Source organism: Dermochelys coriacea, chromosome 3 (assembly GCF_009764565.3).
Source record: "Dermochelys coriacea isolate rDerCor1 chromosome 3, rDerCor1.pri.v4, whole genome shotgun sequence".
NCBI classification, from domain to species: Eukaryota; Metazoa; Chordata; order Testudines; family Dermochelyidae; genus Dermochelys; species Dermochelys coriacea.
Window position 1 is genome coordinate 65,620,939 of NC_050070.1, and position 14,939 is coordinate 65,635,877.

The following is a 14,939-nucleotide window of genomic DNA, read 5'->3' on the forward strand; positions in this document are numbered from 1 at the left end:
CCTTGCTGATTTTTCAAATATAAAGGTAGGTGGTTTAGGTTTGTTGTAACTACTCATTAGATAATTTGGAGAAAGTGTTAGATTATCCCAGTGGATTTATATATATTGGAAACATGAAAAATAACTCTATACACCTCTACCCCGATATAACAAGACCCGACATAACATGAATTCGGATATAACACGGTAAAGCAGTGCTCTGGGGAGGGGGCGGGGCTGCGTGCTCCGGTGGATCAAAGCAAGTTCAATATAACACGGTTTCACCTATAACGTGGTAAGATTTTTTGGCTCCTGAGGATAGCGTTATATTGGGGTAGAGGTGTACTATGAAGACAGATGGATTAACACTATATGGAATAATTTAAGAAAAAGCTATTGCAATCGCTAATCTTAAATATATTAATGGCATATTCTGTAATTTGAAATTATTCTACATATATACTGTAAATGGCTGCTTCTTCTGAATCATGATATCTGCTTGTATACATACCTGCTCATATCTTGTGACCAAATAAAAAGCAGATTTGAATTTTGCCTGCAGTTACTCAAATATGAATGTGTTGCTTGAAGATGTAGGTGCTTTCAACTCCTCCCCAAATACAATGGTACAAGTTAATCAATTCTCCCCCAGACTCACATTTGTCCACCCCTACATCAGATAATTATGTACTTTGCCCAACCCCTACAATTATGTATCCCTAATCCCACACATCAATTAATTTTACACCCATCCTGACCCCACTTGCCCCTCAGCCCACCTCTGCTCCTCCTGCAGGTCTGGAGATTCCTCACACAGGTAGGAGAAAGAGAGAAGCTGACTTTGCTCCCTCTTCCCTGATTGTGAATAGAGCCACTTGGGGCTGTTGGGCTCTGTTCTCCCTCCTCCTCCTCGCTTATGAAAATGATATTGACTTTCCCCACACAAAAAACCCCAACAACTACCCAACCAACTTTTGTTGGCTCCTGAGTGGAGGGATAGAGCTCTGTCTGCCACATGAGGCAGTTCCAAGTGGCTACCTTCCTCATGGGTATGTCTGCACTACAATTAGACACCTGTGGCTAACCTGTGCTTGGTAACTGGGGCTAAGGAGCTGCTTCATTGCAGTGTAGATGTTTGGGATCATGCTGGAGCCCAGGATCTAGGACCCTGTGAGGTCAGAGGGTCCAAGAGCTGGGGCTGCAACCCCAGCCTGGAAGTCTACACTGCAGTGAAACAGCCCCAAAGTCCAAGCGCTGGGAGCCCAAGTCAGCTGGAACAGGCCAGCCACAGGTTTTTATTTGCAATGTAGACATACCCTAGAAGAGCTGGAAAACCAGTAGTCTGTGGGGAAGACCCATACAGTTGGCAGGTGTGTCCACAGCATTTCTGTTACTTGAATAAGCATTGCGATGTCTCAGGAGGCATTGTTGGAGGAATATATTTTCAGTTTGTTCTACTAATTGGTCTCTAATGTGTCAATGGTGAAGTTAGGGCCAGTACTCATATCAGAGAAAAAGAACAAGACACATGGTGTGGCTCGTTATATTTGAAATCCTGAGATGAGGCAATACATTTTTAACTACGCGTTTTGATACAAATAAAATTACAAGACAGCGTTTCAAAAGAATGACTATATTTGTGAGCAGAACACAAAGGTCAAAATTATAAAAAGGTGACTGAAAGTAGGCTGCTAAATAGAGCTAAGCAAAATTTTTTGGCTGACACTTTTTTTGAGAGTGAAAAATGCAGATTCAGCTACCCCAAGATGTTTCATGAATTTTTGTTTTCCCCAAATTACTTCAAAACAAAACGTCTGAAAAAAATCAAAATGTTTCATTTTGACATTTTCAAAAATAAATTCTCATTTCAAACACTTTTAGTTTTATTAAAAAACTCAAAAATATTCAAAAATGGTTAGAGTTGAAACAAAATATTTTGATTTTGTCAAAAGTAAATGTTTTGTTTTCCCCTAAATGAAATTTTTACACATTTGTATTTGCTGACATTTTAATTTTTGGTTCAATCTGAAATTATTTTCCCCCAACATTTTAATATTGCAAACAAATGCAAAAATCCATTATTTGCTGAGCTCTACTCCTACATAAGTTTAGCCTGAATCTACAAGCCTGTCTTTAGGGAAGCAGTTTTGAAAATTTTGGCCTTAATTTCCAAGAAAATTTACAATGACAATCCTGAGGGACAGGGCTCTTTTCAATTTTAGTTTTTGAGACCCAAATGCATGAAAGTAGGTGAGCAAATTTCTTCAGTCCATGAAAAGATTTGTTAGCCTGTTACAGCATTACATCCTCAAGCTTTGTACAAGCCACTGCAAAGTCATTTCAGAGCCCATTGAAAACTGATCTAATGATAGTAGCTTTAGTTTTGTGAAAATTACTCTGCTTTCCCAGCCCCTTTTGAGATCATATAATGTAATTTATTGATTTATTTATTGAAGTTAAGTGAAGTTACCATTAAGAGCTAGTAAGGCTGGATATAAAAAGTCTTGAATTTTCCACTTGCAGGAGTGCAAGTTTTTCCAGATTTAGATATACTGTTCTTCTAGTCAGTCTGTATAGTAATCTTCTCCATCCTTTTAACTCATTTCATTCCATGGCCATTTTTGGTCAATATTTTGGAGCTAATCCCTACATTACTACTAAGACAATTAAACATCTTTAAAATGTTAAAAGCTAGTCTTAGATTGTTCCTGAATTACAGCTGATGTTTTCTGAACTGGTTTTGCTCATATTTAACAATGAGGGTTTTTTTCTCCCAATTTTAGAGTACAGTACCCATAAATATTTTGCCTGCTCTAAATAGACACTTGTTGGAATGTATATTCCATACAGCAAATCAAAATAATTCTAAGCGCAAACATTCAAAACTAACAATTCAGGACCTCAAAACAACAACAGTTGCCTTAACAACAGATTTTCTTAAGTTTTGGATTTTTTTTTCCATTAAACCTTCTGGTTTCTGCCCCTTTAGGGTACACTTACCTCACATTTTTCAACCTCTATCTACCCCATGAGGGCTAGAAACACAATTTAAAAAAAAAAAAGCTGATATTCTCATGCAATCTCTTGATTCCAGAAGCTAGGGCTTTAGGAAAAACCAAATACTGTGAGAGTTGGCACAACTGGAATTTAAATGCTTAACTCTCTGTTTTACTCACGGCATATGCATATTGCTACATTTTTCCATTCTGTGACTTTAGGTAACAAGGCTCACACTCTCTCTCTCTCTCAAACTATTAGCAAAACCATAACGAAATATTTCAGAAACAATTTGTGATTACAACTTTATGACCTCAAAACAAGCCCCATGCTCTTCACAATCACGCTTTCAAGCTGCATGTGTCTATGGTACTATGAACTTGATTTACTGGGCAAATATAGAGTGACAGAGTTTAAGGCCAGAAGGAACCATGAGATCATCTAGTCTGACCTGCTGTTTATCACAGGCCACACCACCACCCAGCACCTACACACTAAACCCAACAATGGAAATTAGACCAAAGTATTTCAGCCCAGAAGATACTAGGCTGTTTTGTGTCACAGGGAGAGAACGGGGGGGGACCAAGATGCACCAATGCTTCAGACCACAGTAATGGCAGAGAAATGACTCAGATATACCCAGATAATCCTAACAAGTGACCCGCAACCACACATTGCAGAGGAAGGCAAAAAAACAAACCACCAACCAAACAAAAAAACCAACCCACCCACCTTAAGGTCACTGCCCATCTGACCTGGGGGAAAATTCATCTCCACATATGGCAATCAGTTAGACCCAGAGCATGTGAGCAAGAACCAGCCAGCGAGCCAAGCATCTGAGAGAGAGAGAGAATGCTCAGTGCCACCTCAAAGCACTGGCTTACCCCACACAATGTCCCATGTCAAGCCATGGCCATCTCTGATGCTTCAGAGAAAGGAGACAATCTTTCCTCCCATCCCCCAGAATATCTTGAGGCATGGACGAAATCCCTCCTGATCCCTGAAGTATGAGTTTTTAGGAATGTAAGGAAACCTGCAAGTGAGTCCCAGGGCTGCTGAACATGACCTGTGCCATCGCAAGCAACTATGTCATACAATCACACTCAGATTTGTTCAGCTTCTAAAAACTAATTATGTTGTTTGCCTTGGTCTTGAACATGAATGACCATAACTGTACACAGTATTCCAACTGAGGTCTTACCAGTGCCTTGTACAATGGCATTAATACATCTCTATCTCTACTGGGAATCACTCACTTGATACATCCTAGGATCACATTGGCCTTTTTCACAACCACATCACATTGGTGACTCAGTCATCTTGTGATCGACCCATGACCCAAGTCTCTTATGTCACTTCCAACCGATGAGCCACCAGCTTGTAGCAGAAAGTCCATTACTAGATAATTCCACCATTGCTATCAACAACAATGCAGAAAAAGAAGTGTTATATAAATATTTTTTTCTGTATTTGGGAAAAACAGAAATGATATAGTCTCATGTTATAGTGATAACACTCTTTTCATTCCATTAGTGTCTTCTGGGAAGGTTAAACAGAAGCTACTAATGTTAGACACTTAAATCAGCAGATCAGAATAATGTGCAACCAACCGTTTTAAAAGAGCTGGCTCAGGAGCTCACTGGACCATTAATGTTGATCTTCAGTAAGGCCTGGAGCTCTGGGGAAGTTCCAGAAGACTGGAAGAAAGCTAATGTTGTGCAAATTTTTAAAAAGGGTAAGTGAGATAACCCACATTATTATAGGCCTGCCAGTTTGACATCAATCCTGGATAAGATAATGAAGAGGCTGATATGGGACTTGATTAATAGAGAATTAAAAAGAGGAGGATAATATAATTAATGGTTTATGAAAAATAGATCCTATGAAATTAACTTGATATCCTTCTTGGATGAGATTACAAGTTTGGCTGATAAAGTAATAGTGTTGATGTAATATACTTAAATTTCCTGTAAGATGTTTGACTTGGTACTGCACAACATTTTGATTAAAAACTACATAACATTAACGTATTAGCCGGATTTTAATCTACTTAACTAATAGGTCTCAAAATATAATTGTAAATGGGGATGCGTCATCAAGCAGGTGTATTTCCAGTGGGGTCTCCCAGGGATCTGTTTGTGGCTGTCAAGGTTCCTTCCCCACTCTGAACTCTAGGGTACAGATGTGGGTACCTGCATGAAAGACCCCCTAAGATTATTCTTAACAGATTAGATTAAAAGCTGCCACCACCAAAGTGTTACACAAAGAACAGGGGAAGTGCCCACTTGGAAATGTCTCCCCCCAAAATATCCTCCCAAGCACTACACTCCCTTTCCTGGGGAAGGCTTGATAAAAATCCTCACCAATTTGCATAGGTGAACACAGACCTAAATCCTTGGATCTTAAGAAGGAAAAAAGCAAATCAGGTTCTTAAAAGAAGAATGTTAATTGAAGAAAAAGTAAAAGAATCACCTCTGTAAAATCAGGATGGTAAATACCTTACAGGGTAATCAGATTCAAAACAGAGAATCCCTCTAGGCAAAACCTTAAGTTACAAAAAGACACAAAAACAGGAATATACATTCCATTCAGCACAACTTATTTTTATCAGCCATTCAAACAAAACAGAATCTAACGCATATTTAACTAGATTGCTTACTAACTCTTCACAGGAGTTCTGACCTGCATTCCTGCTCTGGTCCCAGCAAAAGCATCACACAGACAGAGAGAACCCTTTGTTTCCCCCCCCTCCAGCTTTGAAAGTATCTTGTCTCCTCATTGGTCATTTTGGTCAGCGAGGTTATCTTAGCTTCTTAACCCTTTACAGGAGGGATTTAAAGTTGGGATTTAAAGGTGGTTAGCCTTCTCTTTATATTTATGACAGTGGCTCTACACTATTTAGCATTTTTATCAATAAAAAATGAAAGAAAACATAAAATCATCACTGATAACGTTTGCAGATGACAAACATGGGGGAATGGGAGGCTAGGTCACTGATACAGAGCCATCTGGATGTCTTGGTAAATTGGGTACAAGGAAACAATGTGTGTTTTAATGTAACTGTATACTTCTAGTAACAAAGAACGAAGGCCATACTTACAGGACTTGATCCTCAGAACCAGTGAGTCTGAAAAATATTTGGGGGGTCTTGGTGAATAATCAGCTCAACATGAGCTCCCAGCATGTTGCTTTGTTTTCAGACGCACAAAATTCTGTGTGAAGTATTTTTCCATTTTTATGGGTTTACATTTTCAGTGGCAAGAAATTATGTGGGGAGGGGGATCAGACAATTAATGACATTTTTACCAAAAAAACCTGAATTCTTCCAAGCCTAACTATCCTGGATGTCACACTACCCCACCTCTCCCTCCCTGACCTCCACCATCTCTAACTTCCTGCTCCTCTCAGGTTTCATTCTGTGCCCATCTCTTTCCTTTAGGGAAGGGCCTACCTATTCTCACACCCACTGACAGGGGGCAGCTCCAGTGGAGGAAGCCTCTCTCCTTCCCCCACTCCTAAAGCCTGGGGGGAGCAGGGATAAAGGAGGAAGCCAGAAGGCTAGGCAGATACTTTCCCACCACAGGAGGGAGAAGGGAAGAGGAGAAGCTGAAAGAATCTAGTAGCTCAGCTCACTCCTTCACCTTCTCGCTACTGAACAATGGGTGAGCTCTGGGGAGGAGGAGCAGGCCCACACACTTTTTCAGTTAAGGGGATGCATGGGCCCTTAGCTGCTGGAATCTTTCTGCTCTCTCTTTGCCCATTGCCCTCTTGTGAAAGTGAAGTCACAGCTACAGCATCATCCCTCTCCCTCCACAGCCCCCAAGTGCAACCTTCTCTTGGCTACTGAGGGGGCGAGCACTGTATTATATATAATTACTACTCTCCCATGTCTCTATGAAATAACCTGTACTTACTGCATAGTTTAGGAATCAGTGACTTTCTATACACTATATTTCAGAAATGCCAGTTGAGTCTTGCTGTTCTTCCCAATGTCAGGCATCAAGTGCAACCCTTTTTCTCTCCACAATGGTCAAGAAATAGACTTTAGTGCCCTGATTATGATGTTACAGTATTACATGGCATATAACTTGCCAGTGCTACCATTTGCCATATGAAACAAACAAATTAACAGAAAAAGAGAGCTCTTCAGTACAATGATATCCAGTTAAGTTGCTTATTTAAAAAAGCAACACAATAGACTTGAGTGCTATTTTAGGGAGAAAGAATGTAACTAAAGAATGGAGAAACTAGTTCTTAAAGAAAAAAGCATACAGCAATAAATGAAGTCGAATTTATGCCATACTCTGAAATTTAATCTGTCCTGGCAAGCATTAATTGGATGCTCAACAGCTGAAGTTTTGCTTTGATGGGTATGATTGGATCATTAGTTACATATTTGACTACATAATCTCTACCTGGTGTTTAGTTATGCTTGCCTTTAAAAGCGTTTCAATTCATTGTATCCATTTTTGCCCCAGGAAACAGCGTGGCTGTAAAGAGTTGATCTGTGTGTTCCTTTGGGCATTACATCATATGAATTAAAGGAAAGTTGTACAATACAGCTTTATTTTAAGTTTAAGTTGAGGCTACTATCTGTGCAAGCTTGGACTTTATTACTAACAGGATAGCCCATAGTTTCTAAACAGTGAGGCATGTGAATAACTTTATATATGTTTATTTGCAGAGCTTGGGCCTACGTTTATCTGTTTGATAAGGGTGAAAGAAACAAGCAGCAAGGTATGTGTCAGGGAAACTTTTGAAATTTAAAATTCAAATGGAATCTTTGCTGCAAAGCATTTTGGGATGACTCAAATGATCACAAGTGCCAAATTCAGTTCTGGCTTAAGGTATAACTTCAGTTATTTTCAGTGAACTGCACCCATTTAGCCAAAGGCTGGATTTAGTCCAAAGACTTTGCATCTATTTTAAATATTAGTAATTGTTCTAAAAGTTGTGTTAGACTACTAAACATTGTAGCAGCATTGTAAGGTCAGACAATTTCAAACCATTTTTACTACCAGTTTCAGAATTAGAAATTCATCTGGAAAACACTACTAATTGACTTACATTTAAAGTTTATATTGTGGTTTTTAAATATTTCAGTATTTTAATTTTTGTGAAATCCAGTCTTTTAGTTGGAAGGATATGTAAACTTTAAATTGTTTGTTACATGTCATATACATTACAGAGGTCTGATTTTTAAAGACTAAAAACAACAAATTGAAAAACAGGATTACTTTGTCCAGAGTATGTTACTTTGTGCCTAGTCAGTTTAACTTTTTTCTTTGCTTGTATGTGTATTTCACAGAGCAATAGGGAAAAGAGATTTTAACCATAGGAAACAGATTGTAAAAGTCAAAGTTTAGTAGGGGACTCAGGTGTAGTTAGACACACAATTTTTGGAAAATGGTGCACTTTTAAAACTGTGGAATGAACAATACATTGAGAACTAGTGGCTATAATCCTGGACCTTTTCTTTTATGAAATTAGACAGACAATATTTGTGTTCATATTTACTTTGATCAAGGTGTTTATTGCATCTCAGAGGGCGTACATGCACTGGGTTCTTAAACCAAAATACAAAGAAAAGCTATTTTGAAATTAGCTTTCTATAACTTTTTCCCCATTACAGTGTATGTTATCCCCACAATTAATTCAGATACAACCACTTTTAATGGTACCATACATTGATTAAATAGTTAATTTGAAAGACTTAGGTGAACATCTTTCCAATTCAATATGTTTTGAACAAAGAGCTGCCAAGCCACTTGTAACACTGATCAACAGTGACCTCATTTAAGAGTCAAAATCTTAAGCCAAGCCATCAGCACAAACAGTATGAGAACAAACTAAAAATTAAAGAACACAATATGTACAGTAAAGGGTGTGGTTCTCTGGATCAGAATGAGGTCTAGTCACAAATAGTACAAAAACTACTCACAGCATAGTTGGGGAATGAAAATACACTACTCTAAGGTATACATACAGGTAAGCACTAAAACAACAGATGTACATAAAAGAGTTAAATAAAAATGCAATAATGTTATAACTACAGACACACCAAAGAGTGCTTTCATATTTGACATTCTTTAATGTCAGCACAAGTATGGCTGCTTTTTTCAACTACATGGAGAGAAACTGACCCTTTACTTATTTTCAGTGCATTTAGCAAGAACTGATCAATAAGCGAATTTAAATGAACTCAAAAACAGTTAAAATATATTTTAAATAAAAAAGTGATAAATACAGTATTCTTTCAGATATGATTTTTCATTGGTGAAGTAATCTGAAAGAAGTATTCGTTATGGAAATTTACCTTTATATTACTTTAAATTATAATATAACATATACAATGCCACAAAAATAAAACATTTCTCACAACAACTGAAATTCCTGCGACTGTGGAAAATGTATTCCACACAAAGATTTTGTCTAGTTAAGTGTTTCTTACTATTGGTATTATCACACTATGTTTTGTAACAGATAAAGAAGAAACTGAATGTTTAGGGAAATTTCAGGTGTTTGTCAAAAGTTATATACATTAAAACCTTCAAAAACACAGACACATCGCTCCAAATGGCTCACCACACAACAGCTGCATAATCTGCCCCCACTGAATGGGTTCAGAGAAGCACTAGAAGGCATCAGAAACATACATCCATTGTTTAAACTGTAGAACACAAATAACCCAAGTACACAAATTGAGAGAGAGTAGGGATAACAGCTAAGGTAGTACACATTCCTAATGTTCACTTTCACAGCTGTGCTACACGTTTCGGAAGTAAGAGAAAGTCTGAATAAGCACTGGGTTTGGTACTGGTGGCTCACTTTAAAACTCTGAGCATCAATCTGTGATTTGTAGACTCCAAACTCACATTTTTACTATCCAGTCAGAAAAACTGCAGCTGTGAAGACAAAAACATAGTTAGAAGGAATAGGTTTCATAGTAGGAATAGAAGGAATAATGACACAAGTCTGACTCAAATTTGAATAAAATGGCTTGCAGAGCAGCTTTAAGGCCAAACTTGGTATACAAAAGAATCAATAGTCCCCCTTATCATACCTAAAACAGCTATGAAACTATTCTTTGAAGGAATGGCTTTCATACAAAAACATTTAAGAATTCAGCTATATTCTAACTTGAACTTTGATGGAGGTGTCTCCCCAACAAGTTGGGGCCCCAATATTGCAACTGGTCTATCATGCTTACATAGAGCTCTTTGGAGACACTGGGTCCTAATTACAATGGGTTATCTATGCTCACCAACAGCTCTAATTCGGTCACTATAGCAGAGATTCTCAAAATTAATTGGACTGCAACCCCCTGCTGATGATAAAAATTACTACATGGCCTCAGGAGGAGGGACTGAGACCTGCCCCTACATGAGCTCGCCGCCCCAGGCAGGGGACCCAAAGCCAAAGCCCGAGTCCCACCACCCCAGATTGTGGGGCCAAAGTCGAAGCTCAAGGGCTTCAGCCCCAGGTGGGGGGCCTGCAACCTGAGTCCCGCCACCCAGCGTTGAAGTCCTTGGGCTTCAGCCCCAACCCCGAGCAGCGGGGCTCAGGCTTTGGCACCGGGCCCCAGCAAGTCTAATACCAGCCTTGGTGACCACATTAAAATTGTGTTGTGACCCATTTTGGGGTCCCAACCCATAGTTTGAGAATTGCTGATCTATAGCCAGCAATGGATGTAGGTGCACCGGTGTTGACCTCAAGTGTAGACAAGGGCATGTCGGAGAGAGTTTGCACTGGCTGAGCCAATCCGTGAAAAACCCAGTTTGACTTTGTCTACAGTTACATGCAGAGCTGTCCCTAGACACTGTGGTGCCCTATGCAGCCCCCCACGGGGGAGGGGAGGAATGGCCCCATGCCTCCATGGGGGGGCCGGTGGGAGAGGGCTATGCCCAAGGTCTGTGGGGGGCAGGAATAGGCTGGGAGGGCCAGGAGGAAGCCACCCCCCCGGCACAAGCTGGCGGAGTGGGTTGGGGCCAGGTCACTCTACTTCCTGCCTTCCAGTGATTGCAGGGTAGGCCTGGCCCGCTCTGCTCCACTCCCCTGGCTCCCAGCCTTGGGACTTGGGGGGAACTGCCCCCCAGCACTCACCAGCAGCACGGAGTGGGCTGGGGCCGGGTCACTCCACTTTCTGCCTCCTGGTGAGTGCAGGGTGCGCCAGACCCCTGCTGCAGTCCCCCGGGACATAGCTCAGAGGAAGGAATGGAGTGGGGGTGGGGCTGGGGCAGAGCAGGGGTGGGAAGAGGCAGGGCAGGGGTAGCTTTCCTGGCCAGTTCAACTGGCCGGGGGATTGGGCTGGCCGCTGGAGCAGCATGGAGTTGCGTCGTTTCTGTATGGGTAAAGATGGCCCTGGTTACGTGTCACCAAAGGTGCAGCTTCTTCAGTCATTGAATCAGGACAATTCTCAAATTCTTCCTGATATCAAATTTTCACATGCTGTGGATTGTACTGAGTACAATAACTAAAAACTATCACCAGAGATGATGTAGAGCTGCTACTTTCTCTTGTTTAATTCTAATAAATGGCGGAAAAGACTATTTAACACAATTTCTCATCACCTATCTTCTCTACTTCAGTGGTCTCCAAATTTTATTGGTTGGCTCCCTCAAACCGTTTTGTGATGTTCTGGTATCTGAACCCTCATATTGCTTCCCAGAAAGGTTTATTATGGTAACTATCTTTTCCCTTCCCCCCCCTTTTATTAAATTATTATTATTCTTTTTTGGTTGCTCCTCTTTGCCTCTTATTCTCTCTCAGCTCCCTACTCCCCTAATTTCCCCTTCTCTCTTTCAGTGCATCCTCACTGGTGTTTGTTCCCTCCCTAATCCATGCTTCCCCATGGCTGTTCTACATAGCACTGCTCAATGCCTTATGCCATGATGTGCAGAAAAGCAACGCCCTGTAGCACCCCACAAGGAGACATGGAAAGGCCATGGGGCTGGAAGCAATGAAGGATGCAGGCAATATCCTCTTCCAACCAGATCAGAGATTTGGCATCCTTTGAGGACATGCACACGTTTGGGAGTCTCAATTGCACTCATTCGTAACAGTGATACCAAATCAGTTTTATGGCCGCAAATCAATTTCTCAGACCAGATTAGGGATTACAGTGTAGGACTAGTCACAAGAAGAATTAATGTGAAGAGGAGAGTTATTATTATGAATAAAAAAAAACCTACTACAACCGCAGCATAAAGAAACAAGATTGTCAAACAGAATGGCATGGAGAGGTAGTTATGATTTAAACCTATTTTACAACCTGAAAACACTTTTTAAAAGGGCTTTAAACTTGTACCTCCCAGTTCTCATCACAGTTGTATTTTTCTACAAATAGTTGCAGGTTCTTACTCAAATTTAAAGGGAGTGGTATGCTTGTAGTAATGTTTTATACTAGTTAACTGCTGCAAACTAAATACATAACCCAGATAAGTTCAAAGTCAGCCACAGAATACCTTAATTGTTTACAAGAAATCCTTGATGTTAAGATCTGCTAATGGGTCCTTTGTTGGAGGTTTCTTGGGACTCTGAGTGGCAGGTGTAGGGCTTGGAGAGAGCTAACAAAACAGACACCAGCCAAGGAAAGCGGAAAAAGAAAGTAAACAGAGATACACAAGCATTAGGTAGATTTATTCTATACAAAAAGCACATTACAAACATGCAAAAAGTTAGAGATCTTGATTTATGGGCTTAGCAGTGTCTTTTCTCTGTCATCTCTTGTTTGACTCCTGTGTTTAAATTTCAAATACAATTACTACAAAGTTGACCGTAATTGTGGGAGGGATAGCTCAGGGTTAGTAAGTTGGGGGAGGATTAGCTCAGTGGTTTGAGCATTGGCCTGCTAAACCCAGGACTGAGTTCAATCCTTGAGGGGGCCATTTAGGGATCTGGGGCAAAAATTGAGGATTGGTCCTGCTTTGAGCAGGGAGTTGGACTAGATGATCTCCTGTAATCCCTTCCAACCCTGGTATTCTATGATTCTATGACAGTGCTTAGTGGACATTTTAATTCAAGACAAAACTAGGTTTTCTAAGTAACTTACTCGTCATATTTGGCCGCAGTGAATATTCTGTTTAGTGTACCCATTAAATGATAAGGGAGTTTAGAGAGCATGTCAATGCCTAATACGCTTGCCCAAGCAGATAAGAATTTCTCTAACTGGATAGTTAGAGAATTGTTCGGAGCACTAACCTGGTAAGAAGGCAGTTTAATTGATATTTTGTAGCAACAGTTTAACATCAATGTATGGAATACACAATATATTTTTTGAAGAACATAGCTAGTGTTCATTGGCATAAAGCAATCTTTATGCAAAGGAAAACCCAAACATACAGTAGGCCAAGCTATAGTGTACACAATATTAAACAAAAAAGAACTACATCAAAAGAACATGATTAAAGTTGCAAAGACAAGCACTCAAAAGTTAGGAAATAGGAGAATGAAGGTTCCACAGACAACCTTAATTTTGGCTCCCTTAGGCTGAATCATAATGCATATGCACAATTACATGATCCCATACTATGTTTTCCACAGGACCTCTACCTCATTCAATGCATTGCATGGACGATACTCATTTAACGAGCTGCTATTCAAGACTGTTTTTTCCTCACTTCTCAATGTGTGGCCCATGCCTTGTTTATGGCACACTATTTCAAACCCCATTCTGAAGACAGAATTATTAATTTCCTCATAGGCTTATAGCTATAGTGCTCATCAGTGTAGTATGCAAGTGCTTCCACCATTCATGTATTTATCTTCAATACTATTATTCCTGCAGTCCCCTATCTCATTCACTACACATCCCCCAGCTTCAGCAACAAGTGAAGCAAGTGTCCTACAGACAACAGTATTCCCTCCCTACACAGCCCTTATTCATCCCCAGAGAAGGTCCATCCTGTGCCCTGAATGAGGTAAGATCATATGGAATTTTTCAGCAATTTTTCAAATGTTCATAACTTGGCCATATTTCGGCACATTTTCACCGGGACAGCAAAAGAGACATCCCTTAAAAGGCCATCCCCCTTGCCAAATTTCTCAAGTCTCTGTTCCAAAGTGGGGTTGGGGGTGGAAAGGAAGAGGGTGCCAGGACTTATCAAGGAAATGATTGCCAGAATTTAAAATTAGTCAAAAATGTTTTTCCTCTAGTCTTCTTCTTGGCAATGATAACTCTTTTGGCAGAAACTTACCAATCATTATCCCTACACTGAAGAAAGTTCAACACCCAACTTTTCTGATTGGGCAGAGAAAAGAATATCACGCATACAAAGGGAAGTTTTCATGTGATTTATTCTCATAAGGCTACATGCACTTCAGTGGAGTTAAAAGCCAAACACAATAAAGTTCTCCTTTATCCATATACTCAGGACTGTATATAGATAGCATTTAAAACCAAGTTTTCAGCCAGGGTTTAACAGAAGGAAAAGCTTAAATAACAAATGGCTGTATAGGTGGCATGGAATGCAATGCCACTAACACCCTATTTCTACTTTAAAATTTATTTAATTATTTTACATATAAAAAACAGACTTACTTGTACACCTGGTCCAGATGCAACTCCGAATGGTGGCCTCATCATAGGTTGTCCATACATAACTGGCTGCTGAGACATCAGACTTGGTCCAGCAGGAGGCTGCAAAATTAAGAAATTAAAAATATATAAGGTTGCTAAAATTGACTAGGAAGACTTATTTAAATGAAGAAAAAGATCACTCACCATTCCAAATCCTGCTCCTGGCTGTGCAACTGGTGGGACACCTGAGGCAGGAGGAATAGCACTTGCTGGAGGCACAGTTCCAGCCTAAAAGCCAAAAAAACAACAGATGATAATTTCTATAAATCCAGCTGCAATTACATGGAATAAAAGAGGGGAAAAATCTTATTGTATTTCAAGATAAAAAATGTCACAACTGTTGTACAAAATATTGTTAAGTAATAGATGTTACCCAAATTGCACA

General features: G+C 39.9%; 1 protein-coding gene across 30 annotated transcripts in view; it reads right to left on the reverse strand.

Annotated features, from left to right (window-relative positions):
• Positions 1–8,488: 8,488 nt before the first annotated feature.
• Positions 8,489–14,939, reverse strand: part of SNAP91 (synaptosome associated protein 91) — a 138,383-nt gene continuing 131,932 nt past the window's right edge. For 24 of the 30 annotated variants that reach the window (XM_038395307.2, XM_043510602.1, XM_043510599.1 and 21 more), the window contains 4 exons: positions 14,699–14,782; positions 14,516–14,614; positions 12,441–12,542; positions 8,489–9,881 (listed from right to left, as the gene is read on the reverse strand). In XM_038395307.2, the coding sequence (XP_038251235.1) occupies positions 12,450–12,542; positions 14,516–14,614; positions 14,699–14,782 (276 nt within the window). In that variant the 3' untranslated portion in view covers positions 8,489–9,881; positions 12,441–12,449. The remainder of the gene's footprint in view (positions 9,882–12,440; positions 12,543–14,515; positions 14,615–14,698; positions 14,783–14,939) is intronic. The other 6 variants (XM_043510603.1, XM_043510601.1, XM_043510597.1 and 3 more) reach the window with 1 other exon arrangement.